Source organism: Chiloscyllium plagiosum, unplaced genomic scaffold, assembly GCF_037043375.1.
Source record: "Chiloscyllium plagiosum isolate Xiang-an unplaced genomic scaffold, Cpla_swu_hap1 HiC_scaffold_16, whole genome shotgun sequence".
NCBI lineage: Eukaryota > Metazoa > Chordata > Chondrichthyes > Orectolobiformes > Hemiscylliidae > Chiloscyllium > Chiloscyllium plagiosum.
In genome coordinates, this window is record NW_028270154.1 from 25,391,043 (window position 1) to 25,404,334 (window position 13,292).

General features: G+C 41.3%; 1 protein-coding gene across 5 annotated transcripts in view; it reads right to left on the reverse strand.

Annotated features, from left to right (window-relative positions):
* Positions 1 to 13,292, reverse strand: part of LOC122547178 (rho GTPase-activating protein 7) — a 190,359-nt gene that overhangs the window by 4,743 nt on the left and 172,324 nt on the right. For all 5 annotated transcript variants that reach the window (XM_087995231.1, XM_087995235.1, XM_087995233.1 and 2 more), the window contains 3 exons: positions 10,232 to 10,447; positions 5,620 to 5,837; positions 4,499 to 4,672 (listed from right to left, as the gene is read on the reverse strand). In XM_087995231.1, the coding sequence (XP_087851357.1) occupies positions 4,499 to 4,672; positions 5,620 to 5,837; positions 10,232 to 10,447 (608 nt within the window). The remainder of the gene's footprint in view (positions 1 to 4,498; positions 4,673 to 5,619; positions 5,838 to 10,231; positions 10,448 to 13,292) is intronic.

Consider the following 13,292-nt stretch of genomic DNA (forward strand, 5'->3'; position numbering starts at 1 on the left):
AAATAGGAGAAGTAAACCATTTTACTCCTTGAAGTCAATCCACCATTCAATAAGGTCACACTGATCGTGTGTGGTGTGTTTCAAATTCTACATCTCCATCACACCTTAAAAACCTTCACATCCCTTTTCTAAGGGCAATCTATGCACTCCTGCCTTAAAAATATTTCTTGAGCTCATTTCAGAAGCAGAGAATCCCAAAGTTGCACAACCCTCAGAAAAACTCTCATCTCCTCTAAACACACTAATTTTAACAGTGCCCCTACTAACTCTGAGAATGAAACATCTTTTTCAAATCCACTTTATCAAGATGGTTCAGGATTTTATACACTCAATCAGGTCACCCCTCACCTGTTCTAAACAGATGTGAAAAGAAGCCTAGTCTGACCAACCTATACTCAAATTAAACCAATAATCCAGATATATTCCAATACTCAACCTATACTCAAATTAAACCAATAATCCTACTCTGAACCATCTTCAATGCATTTTATATTCTTCCTTAAATTAGGAAACTAAAACTGCAAAGAATATTTGGGAATATGGCCTCATCAGTGGCCTGCATAAATGAAGCATAACATAACATATTAAATTTATATCATAATAAAACATAGCATTGCATTACTTTTTTTTTTGTATCTACGTGCTTTTGGTTACTCGTGCAGTAGAACTCCCGAATCCCTCTACACCTCTAAATTCTGCAGTCAGTCTTCATTTAACTAATTCTTTATGATTTCACTCTTCCCAAAGTGAACAACTTCACATTTTCCCACATGATATTCCATCCATTAATTTCTTGCCCACTGAATGCATCTTCATCCACCTGTAATCTATGAATACTTTACAGCATATTTTCCAACCCATCTTAGTCAATTGTGAATTTAGCTACCCTGTCTTCACTCCTCTCATTAAGTCATTGGTGCAAATCACAAAAAGGTAAGGCCTAGACACAGATCCTGTCAATCAGATAAACACTCAATAATGCATACTGTTTTCAGCCAATCTCCCATCCATTCTAAATGTCACCTCCTATACTTTGTGCTTTTATTTTCTACAATAACCCTTAACATGGTACTTTGTTATCCTCTTCTTGGATTTCCTGAAGATACTTCTACAGGTTCCCCTTTAATCGACAGCTCATGTTACTCCTTCAAAGAACTCCACTAACATTGGTTACGGATGGATTCCCCTTTGAGACCTTGCGGACTCCTCCCAATTACATTAAGTTTCTCTAAGTGCACAGCTGTAACCTCTAATCAGAGATTCTAACACTTCGCCATGACAAACATCAAGCTAAATGGCCTGCAGTTTCATGCATCCCTCTCTCCTTGAATAGAGAGGTTTATATTTGCTGCTTTCCAGTCTTAAGGAACCTTTGCTGATTTTGGAGAATTTTGAGAAGTTAACACCAATGCATGTACCATCGCATCAATAACCTCTCATACCCCAAGCTGAAATCCACCTGGACCTAGATACTTGTCAGTCTGCAGTTCAACAGTTTGTTTAGTTCTCCTTCCCATGTCATAGAGATGTACAGCACGGAAACAGACCCTACGGTCCAACTCATCCATGCCGACCAGCTATCCCAACCCAATCTAGTCCCACCTGCCAGCACCTGGCCCAATCCTTCCAAACCCTTCCTATTCATATACCCATCCAGATCCCTTTTAAATGTTGCAGTTGTACTAGCCTCCACCACATACTCTGGCAGCTCATTCCATATACATACCACCCTCTGCGTGAAATAGTTGCCCTTTAGTCTCTTATTATCTTACCCCTCTCACCCTAAACCTATGCCCTCTAGTTCTGGACTCAATTTCACTAGGTTTCTCTCTCCTTACCCCATCCTTATTTACAGCTAATACTGAAATAATGTTAATACCCTCTCAAGTGAAAGCAGAAGCAAAATTCTTATTTGTTTAAATCTGCCATTTCTTACTTACTATTAACTCCCCATTTTCGCTTTCAAAAAGGGCCACTCATTTCATGTATGCTTCTCCTTTTTAAGTAATCGCAGAAACCTTTGCTATCTGTTTCTACATTCCTAGCCAGATTCCATGGATGGTGGGTCATCCCTTTAGATTTCTTTGACAGCAGACTAGTACTTATTCTAAAATCCCTCTAAAATGCCTGCCACTGTACATCCGTTGAGTTCACCCTAACTTAGAAAAGTCAAATTTACTTCAATTAGCTCAGTCTATGTATTCACATGGTTACCCTTAGAGTTAAATGACTAGTCTTGAACCTAATATTCACCCTTTCATTCTGGATATAACAAGTAATCATGTGAAAGCAAGGACTGCAGATGCTGGAGATTAGAGTCGAGAGTGTGGCGCTGGAAAACCACAGCAGGTCAGACAGCATCTGAGGAGCCAGGTGAGTCAATGTTTCAGGCAAAAGCCCTTCTTCAGGAATCCCAAAATAAATCAAATCATATTGCAGTCACCGTCACCCAAGGCAGCCTCCGAGGTTAATTAATCACTATACTGTATTAAATCTAATATTACCTGCTCTTAAAAGCATTAATTGCACTCCTTATCCAGGCTATTAATGCCAATTGGATTCTCCAGTTTATATGCAATTAAAGTCACCCACAATTATTGTCATCGCTATAACACCCACCCAAGATTTATTGTTGCATACTTTGTCCCACATTGTAGCTATTCCCAGCACTGCCCTCTTTCTCTTACTACTATTTTTCATTATCTCAAAGCAATTCTTCATCTGATCTGCTGTGCCAAGGTCTTCTCTAACTATTGCACAAATGCCATATTTGATTAACAGTGCGCTCTCTCTCCATTAGGCAGAATAGCTCCAAAAAGTTGCATGAACACCTTGGTCTAATGGTATCCCCTAGTGTCTTTTTGACTGTCTAATCTCCTGAGTTGCAACAAAAGAACACATATATGAAATCAATTTTCAATTGTATAAGCAGCACAACATTATGTGTAATACTTTTTCAAGAATGGTTTTGTGCAGGGAAGGTCATGTCTTACCAACCTAATAGAATTCTTTGAGGAAGTGACAAGTTGATTGATGAGGGAAAGGCTATAGATGGGAGAAAGTGAGGTCTGCAGATGCTGGAGATCAGAGCTGAAAATGTGTTGCTGGAACAGCGCAGCAGGTCAGGCAGCATCCAGGAAACAGGAGAATCGACGTTTCCTGAAGAAGGGCTTATGCCCGAAACGTCTATTCTCCTGTTCCCTGGATGCTGCCTGACCTGCTGCGCTGTTCCAGCAACACATTTTCAGAAAGGCTATAGATGTCATAAACATGGATTTCAATAAGATGTTGAGAAGGTTCCCCGTGGTAGGCTGATGGAGAAAGTGAAGTCGCATGGTGTCCAGGGTGTACGAGCTAGATGGATAGAGTACTGGCTGGGCAACAGGAGACAGTAGTAGTGGAAGGGAGTTTCTCAAAATGGAGAATTGTAACCAGTGGTGTTCTACAGGGATCCGTGCTGGGACCACTCTTGTTTGTGATTTTCATAATTGATCTGGAGGAAGGTAAAGGTGCTCTGATTAGCAAGTTTGCAGATGACACTAAGTTTGGTGGAGTAGCAAATAGTGAAGGGGACTGTCAGAGCATGCAGCAGAATTATTAGATTGGAGAGTTGGGCAGAGAAATGGCAGATGGCAAATAAGAGGTGATGCATTTTGGAAGGTCCAATTCTAGAGCTACTTATACAGTAAATGGAAAAGCCCTGGGTAAAATTGACGTACATAGAGATCTGGGTGTTCGGTTCCATCGTACCCTAAGGTGGCAATGCAGATCGATAGAGTGGTCAAGGCGGCATAAGGCATCCTTCCCTTCATCAGATGGGGCATTGAGTACAAGAGTTAGCAGGTCATATTACAGTTGTATAGGACTTTGGTTTGGCCACATTTGGAATACTGCATACAGTTTTGGTTGCCATGTTACCAAAAAAAGGAGATGGGTGCTTTGGAGAAGGTGTAGAGGTGGTTCACTAGGATGTTGCTTGGTATGGAGGTTGAGTAGAGTAGGTTTATTTCCATTAAAAAGACAGAGGTTGAGGCGGAACCTAATTAAGGTCTACAAAATCATGAGGGGCAGAGGCAGAGACAGAGAGGATAGCAAGAAGTTTCTTCTCTTCTCCTCCTCCTCCTCCTCTCTCTCCTCCCCCCCCCCCCCCCCCCCCCACCGGATCACAAGTTCAAAGGTGAGAGGGGGGAAATTTAAGGGAAATATGCATGGGTACCTGGAATGCATTGCCAGCAGAGGTGGTAGTGGTGAACACGATAGCAATGTTTAAGGTATCTAGACAGATACATGAATGGATATGGGAGCAGAGGGATACAGATCCTTAGAAAATAGGTGAAGGTTTAGATAGAGTATCTGGATTGGCGCAGACTTGGAGGGCCGAAGGGCCTGTTCTTGTGCTGTAATTTACTTTGTTCAATTGAAGAAAAAGAACTCCCTTAGAATCTCTAAAGAACTCACTGGCACCCAAGTCAACTCCCTTTGAACCCTTTCCACTTACCTCGTATCTATTCGACAGACATGAGAAAGCTTGGATTTTGTTGCTCCAATCGGCTCGATGAGATGTTGGGATGTGATCACATTTGCTCGGACTCCAATTAAAGGAGCTTCTTTAACATCCACACTAGTGGCAGCTAAAAGACACATTCCTGTTTGAGTGTCTGTCTGCCACGTCCTGGAATTAAATAAAAATATAGAGTGATACAGTATAGAAACAGGCCCTTTGGCCCAATTCATCCATGTCTGTATGCTGAACTGAACTAGTGATTCTCCTGCCTTTGGCCCATATCCAGTTAGAGTACTGTTTAAAACTTTCACAGTATGTCAAAAATTCATCTGCACTCAAAACATTATGCACAACTTCATGAATTAATTTTTATGCTAATTTATACATCAATATATTTTGAGTAGGATCAGGACAACAGCACAAATATTTATATTTAAGTCAATTTTAAAAATGAACATTCCTGTCTTAACCTCAAGATTCTGGAACTCCCATCCTGACAGCACATTGTACCTACAACAGATGGATCAGTGGTTCAAGACAGCATCTCATCATCACCACCCTGTCAAAGGCAATTACTGATGGATACAATTACTGGCCTAACCAGCAACACCTACATTCCATCAAATAATTTTTAAAAATCATGCTAAAGGGCTCTTATTAAATGGTAATTTTTGTTGAGGTACATCACATCAAGTGACTATACAGTGTAATATTAGGACCATGTTTCCTGTAACCACGTCACCTGAAAATTGTTTACGAGTCTACAATTTAGCATTTTACAGATTTCACATCCTACGCAGGGAATCCAAGTTTGCCATGACCAGTATTTCTGTCTGTGCGCCACAGATATTCCTATGTAGACTTGGTTATCACTTCTGAACCCAAATGGTCGCAGGATGTGGCAGCCTGTGAAAAGACCATGGGCCATTCCATTGTAATGCTGCAGCAAATTCTGCAGACATTTTTGTGAACTGTTAAGCAGAAATTACAAATTAGGTTTCTCATGGCAATACCACCTTTAGCTCTGAAGTCTGAGCAAATAATTTATCACCTAAAATGTACATTTTTAATATAGGATCACATATACATTCTGAAATTAAATCATTGGAGCTCACCTCAATACAGTGTAATCTCTCGCTGGATGAGAGAATTCACTACGGATGGTGTAATGATATATCTCAGTCTCATCATCCAGATTCTCAATGACCTTTGACTGAACAAGGTCTTTCTCCCAAAGATGATGCTCCCTAAGCAAATGCTTCAGAATCTCCTCTGGTGTCTTGTCCACCTCAGTAGATACTTTCCATACTCTCAATGGATGGTTGTCATCAACCTGAAAATATGGATCAATACAGACTTCAGGTACAGAATAATGTGCCGTCAATGCCAAATGTCATAATTAAATCTCTAATGCTGACTTAAGGCTCAACTCTGAATTATATGAGGCATCAGAATCACTCTTCCCACCAGCTAAACGTCAAAAGGGAGAACACAGCAAGGGATAAGTCAGTCATCCCAAAGCAGTTTAACCACAGCTTGATTGGTCAGTGGCCACTCACCAACTATTTGGAACAGACTCCAGTGGCACTGGATCAGGATTTGGGTACAGGGCCTAGAAGGGACAGGAGGGGACTGGGGTTCAAGAGATCATGGAGTGGGGCTAGCTGTTGGCAGATGGGAATGGCAACCTAAAGCCTCGGGAAACCCTTTGGGTGACCAGAGGACCAATTCAGGAAGGACACTGCCCTGCCCGGCATTAGTCCCTGCAGAGAAAAATCGGTCAGAGTAGCAAAACGGCACTTTGTCTTCTGACAATTAACCACTTAAGGCCGTCACATTTGAATCTCATGGATGCAGATTTCCCCACACCAATGGTGTAATGGGGTGTCAGGTAGACTCTGGATTAAATGAATGCCTCACTTCAAACAAATTGGCAGGGAAGCATTAAATTTAGCCCTTCCTTTCCGGAATCCCAAATACTGCAGGATTCATTAGTCTCAATCCAGTGGCATATATTTACAACATCCCTGGATTAAGGGGGGGGGGGGGAAAATAAACCTTCTAATTGCAACAGGAATTAATTTGTGTGTATCAATTAGAAAAGCCAATGTGGCAAGTGGGGAGAAAGTAGGAACAAGATTGGATGATCACCGTCAATCATACTGAAGGGCTGATTGGCCTATTCCTGTTCTTTCCTTCTATGTTTAAACAGATCTGATTGTGTAATTTGTATTTTCACATGAAGAAATGGGTGCTGCTGGCAAGGACAACAATTGCTGCCCATTCCAGACTGCCTTTGGACTGAGTGTTTGCTAAACTATTTCAGAGAGGGCAGTTAAGGGTGAAATATATTCTTGTGGGTCTGAAGTTACTTGTAAACCAGACCAGACCAGACATTCCTCCCAAAAAGAAAATGAGTCAGAATGGGCTTTGTTTACTTTTATACAGCACTTCATGGTCACCATTACTAAGGCCAGCTGTAGATTTCGGATTCATTCATTGATTTTAAGTACCACCAGTTGCCATGACCCCAGAACATTCATGTGGATCTCTGATTTGCTAGTCTAGTGTCCTTACCACTATGCCATCATCCCTCAGAAGAAAACATGGAGCTCAGCTCAGAACATCATCCCAACCGAATCAGATCTGACCTGCGACTGATTCCATTCAAGCCTGACACTAAGTCTATTGGTGTCAAAGTGTAAATGACATTCCTGAACAAATTCATAGTATAAAATTGGATAGTCTGTATAGTTTGTCATCTTGTGCCAGAAGACCACAAGAATGGTCTGCTGTGGGATTTAAATTTTTTTTAAAAACTGATTAAGTACCAGATGAAACAGGAGTTAGATTAAGCCAACATTAGACAGACAATCCGAACGCTGTTTTAAACTCCAGACCTGGCATTATTCAAGGTTGGCTTGAGGAGGATAGAATTTCACATTGTATTTTTTTTTATATAATCTAAAGCCAAACAATGTCATCAGCATGAATAATGTTTTCCCAAAAAAAGTATAATGTACTTAGGATCTTTTTGGGTAATATGAAGTTTAAAGTATTAAATATTTCAGTGAAAGTTAATATCAGAATTAGTCTGTGCATTCTAACCCGGACCCTCATTCATTCGGATAGTGGATCGTATTACCACCTGGCAGCTGTGATCGAATTCCAACATTGCAAAAATTGATATTTTTATTTTAAAAATTTCAACAAAATGAGGCCTGATGCTATGTTAAATGACTTGTGAAATAATCAATCCAAACGCTCAAGTGTACATATAAAAAGAGAATTATTTTGCAACATGTGGAATTAATCAGGCCATCATGTGTTAGTGCAAAGAGGTGCCAGATGACAAGTGCCTTCACATGAGACTAACCAGGAAATGTCACAATTATTCACACGTACCTTTCAATCATTCTACAAATGGAATGGTTTGTTGTGTGACTTGCTATCTGCTACTCAATATTTATTCCATTGTCTCTTTGATGGCTTTTACCAACTATGGCTACGTTCCTCCCTACCTTGATAACCTCCCGCAAACATGACATTCCCCTCCAAAAATACTTTCTAGTCCTTTGACTCCTCTGGCCCAGTATATTTAATCAGTCTCATTGCATTTGGCAGTCACACCTTTAGCTCCATTTTCTGGCATTCCCTCAAAACAAAACTACTTGCTGTATTTTATTCTCATCCCGCAAAATCCTTCACAAAAATAAAACCCCACAACTATTCACATTATGTATAAACGATCTGGATGAAGGAACTGAGGGCATTGTTGCTAAGTTTGCAGATGACACAAAGATAGGTGGAAGGACAGATAGTGTTGAGGAAGGGGGGAGACTGCAGAAGGATTTGGACAGGCTCAGCGAGTGGGCAAAGTAGTGGCAGATGGCGTGCAATATGGAAAAGTCTGAGGCGAAACACTTCATGCTTCAGATTTCCAAAGCTTTTCTCCAGTTAGAAACTAGACTATGCCTCTATTCTTCGTACCAAAGAGACTTGCGTGTTCTAGTTTAGGATTCTCGAAGGTGAACTTGCACGTTCAGTTGGCAGTTAGGAAGATAAATGCAAAATTAGTATTCACAGAGTCATAGAGATGTACAGCATGGAAGCAAATATCTTTTGGTCCAACTCAGCCATGCTGACCAGATGTCCTAGATTATTCTAGTCCCATTTACCAGACTTGGCCCATATCCCTGCAAATCCTTCCTATTTATATACTAATCCAGATGCCTTTTAAAAGTTGTAACTGTACCAGCCTCCACCACGTGCTCTGGCTGCTCACTCCATACATGCACCACCTTCTGCATGAAGTTATTGCCCCTTAGGTTCCTTTTAATTCTTTCCCCTCTCACCCCAAACCTATGACCTCTAGTTTTGGACTCACCCACCCCAGGAAAAAGACCTTATTTAGCCTATCCATGCCCCACATGATTTTTATAAATCTCTATAAAAGGTCACCCTTCAGCCTCTGACGCTCCAGGAAAAACAGCCCCAGCCCATTCAGCCTCTCCCTATAGCTCAAACCCTCCTAACTCTGGCAGCATCCTTCTAAGTCTTTTTTGACCCCTTTCAAATTTTACAACATCCTTCCTGTAGCAGGAAAGCCAGAATTGAATGCATTATTCTAAAAATGGCCTAACCAATGTCCTGTACAGTTGCAACATGACCTCCCACTCCTATAATCAATGCACTGCAACTCACTTTGACCAAAAAAAAAGCACTAGAATACAAGAGCAGAGTTGTTGCCATGGCTTTATAAAGCTCTGGTCAGGCTGCATTTGGAATATTGAGGTGGTTTCGGGCCCAACATCTAAATGGAGAACGTGCTAGCATTGGCGGGGATCCAGAAGAGGTTTACAGGAATGATCCTGGGATAAGGGGCTTGTCAGTTAAGGAGCAGTTGAGAAGTCGGGTCTGTACTTGATGGAGTTTAGGAGGATCTGTTTGAAATCTATAAAATACTGAGTGGTCTGGATAGAGTGGAGTTGCAGAACATGTTTCCCCAGTAGGAGAGACTAGGGCCCAAGAGCACACAGTCTCAGAGTGAAGGGATGATCCCTTACTATAGGGATGAAGAAGTTGTTCTTCAGTAGGAGGCTGGTGAATCTGTGGAACTCATTGCCGCAGAGGGCTCAGGAGGCCAAGTCATCGAATGTATTTAAATCAAAAGATAGATAGGTTTGTGATGGATAAATGGATCAAGGAATACGAGAAGGCAGGAGAATGGGGCTGAGAAACATACCAGCCATGATCAAATGGCAGAGCAGACCAGATTGGCTGAATGACCTAATTCTGTTCCTATATTTTAATGATCTTTGACTAAATATTTTGGTCATTTTGCTCTAATATCTCCTCTTCTGACCTTGCCTCTATTTTCTGATTACTACTCTGAATTGCATTTATATTAACATAATAAATCCCTCCAGTCTGCTTTACCATTCAATAAGTTATTGGATTGAAGCTGCACACCATCATCACATCCATGGATGCTTTTAGTATCCAAATTTCTATCAAATCTTAAAAAATACTCAATAAGCATCCACAATTCCAAAAGGTTTGTAATCTCAATGGCTGACTCCTTATTGTGAGTATAATGACCCCAGACTCTTCTGCCAGGGGATGTATATCATCAGAATCCTCTTCTGTCCAGTACCTCAAGAATTTTATATGCTCCAATAAAAAACACTTTTTGAACAGACTCACCTTCCCATCATTATTACTCACCTTTTTGTACATGATTTCCACATGTTCTACACTGGAGCAGCTGGTCCAACCTTTAAATTTCTCTTTCCCCTCCTTCAGCGTGTTCTGTAAAGAACCCTGCAATGTAGCCTTGATATTAAAATACAAGTCAGAGTTGTTTGGACTATCGTCACATTCAATCTGGAAATCCTGGGTGATGGACAAGCTCTGGCACTGCTCTACCCATTGCTCAGGAACCTGTGAAAGGAAATAAAAATTGCTGTTACCTCAAATACATCATAAAAGCTAAATTACCAGTATGGAGATCCATGACAGGAAAGGGTAGCAAATAAATAGAAATGGATATAAGTAGAAAGTTGCTAAGTACATACAGTTAAGTTTAGAAAAGCAAGTGAATTGGGAATGCATCAAGGATGGAGGAAAGGGAGTTAAAAATTCCATAACTAGTTCACCGGGATATTACCAGGAACAGAGTTGAAAGGGAAGGCTGGATAAGGTGGGACTTTTCTCCTCACTGGAGTGTAGGAGGTTTCTCAAATCAGGATGAGTATAGATAAGGTGAATGGCAGGTGTCTTTCCCCTAGGGTGGGGTTTTCAAGACTAGGGGACGTATTTTTAAAAGGGAGAGGAGAAAGATTTTAAGAATAGATTTGAGAGACAATTCTTAACTCTAATTGGTTTGTGTGTGGAATGATCTTCCAGAGGAACTGGTGAATGCAACATTTAAAAGATATTTGGATAATTGCATGAATAAGAAATATGTGGAGGGATATGGGCCAAGCGCAGTCAGGTGGGACTAGTTTAGTTTGGGATTATGGATTGGATGGACCAAAAGGTCTGTTTCCGTGCTATGGGATTCTATGACACTTCCTCCTTTTTAGGGATCCAAAAAGAAAGTGCTGCATGTACATTAAATCTTTCAGTCTGAAAACTAATCATGCTTTAACTGATCATTATTGCACAGCCATAAAATCAGAATATCAGGTGGGATGGGGGTTGGAATTATTTATTATGCTCCAGGGATCAGACGATTTATGTTTTTTTTTTAAAAATCATCCAAGGGGAAGAGATTCTTCGCAGTTTGAGGGAGTTTTTTTTTCGCAATGAGATCTTGCTGTATATTGACTGATACCTTTGTGTAAAACATGCAACAGTACAGCACAGAAATGGGCCCTTCAGCCCACATTGCTGTGCCAAATTAAACTAATTCCTTCTGCCTGCCCTTAGTCCATATCCCTCCATTCTTTACATATTCACGTGCTGATGTAAAAGTCCTATAAACACCTCTAGTGTCTCTGCCTCAAATCATCCCAGCAGTGCATTCCAGACTGCTACGACTGCTTAAAATAAAACTTGTCCCTCCCATTTCCTTTGAGCTCCACCCCACCACCTCACTTTAAAGAATTCCCCCTTGTTTTCGAATTTGATTTTTGCTTCAATTTCCTTGTTGTGAGGTGTACAGAAGTAGTCTTGTCAGAGATGTACAGCATGGAAACATACCCTTCGGTTCAATCTGTCCATGCTGACCACATATACCAACCCAATCTAGTCCCACCTGCCAGCACACGGCACATATCCAAACCCTTCCTATTCATATACCCATCCAAATGCCTCTTAAATGTTGCAATTGTACCAGCCTCCACCACTTCCTCTGGCAGCTCATTCCATACACATACCACCCTCTGAAAAAGTTGCCCCTTGGTCTCTTTTATATCTTTCCCCTCTCACCCTAAACCTACGCCCTCTAGTTCTGGTTCCCTGACCCCATGGATAGGGTAAATAGACTTTGCCTATTTACCCTATCCATGCTCCTTGTAAATTTTGTAAACCTCTATAACGTCACCCCCTCAGCCTCTGATGCTCCAGAGAAAACAGCCCCAGCCTGTTCAACCTCTCCCTATAGCTCAAATCCTCCAACCCTGGCAACATCCTTGTAAATCTTTTCTGAACCCTTTCAAGTTTCACAACATCTTTCCGATAGGAAGGAGACCAGAATTTCATGCAATATTCCAACAGTGGCCTAACCAATGTCCTGTACAGCCACAACATGACCTCCCAACTCCTATACTCAATATTCTGACCAATAAAAGAAAGCATTTCAAATGCCTTCTTCATTATCCTATTTACCTGCGACTCCACTTTCAAGGAGCTATGAACCTGCACTCCAAGGTCTCTTTGTTCAGCAACACTCCCTAGGACCTTACCATTAAGTGCATACACCCTGCTAAGATTTGCTTTCCCAAAATATAGCACCTCACATTTATCGGAATTAAACTCCATCTGCCACTACTCAGCCCATTGGCCCATCTGGTCAAGATCCTGTTGTAATCTGAGGTAACCCTCTTCACTGTCCACTACACCTCCAATTTTGGTGTCATCTGCAAACTTACTAACTGTACCTATTATGCTCGCATCCAAATCATTTATGTAAACGACAAAAGGTAGAGGACCGAGCACCAATCCTTGTAGCACTCCACTGGTCACAGGCCTCCAGTCTGAAAAACAACCCTCCACCACCAATCTGTCTTCTATCTTTGAGCCAGTTCTGTATCCAAATGGCTAGTTCTCCCTGTATTCAGTGAGATCTAACGTTGCTAATCAGTCTCCCATGGGGAACTTGTCAAATACCTTACTGAAGTCCATATAGATCACACCTACTGCTCTGCCATCAATCTTCTTCGTTACTTTTTCAAAAAACTCAAATCAAGTTTGCGAGACATGATTTCTCCCGCAAAAAAAAAGTTGACTATCCCTAATTGTCCTTTCCTTTCCAAATCCATGTACATCCTGTGCCTTAGAATTTCCTCCAACAACTTGCCCACCACCGACGTCAGGCTCACTGGTCTATAGTTCCCTGGCTTGTCCTTACCACGCTTCTTAAACAGTGGCACCACATTAGCCAACCTCCACTCTTCCTGGACCTCACCTGTGACTATCGATGATACAAATATCCCAGCAAGAAGCCCAGCAATCACTTCTCTAGCTTCCCACTGATTTCTAGGGTACACCTGATCAGGTCCTGGGGATTTATCCACCTTACCCATTTCAAAACTTTTAGCACTTCCTCCTCTGTAATATGGAC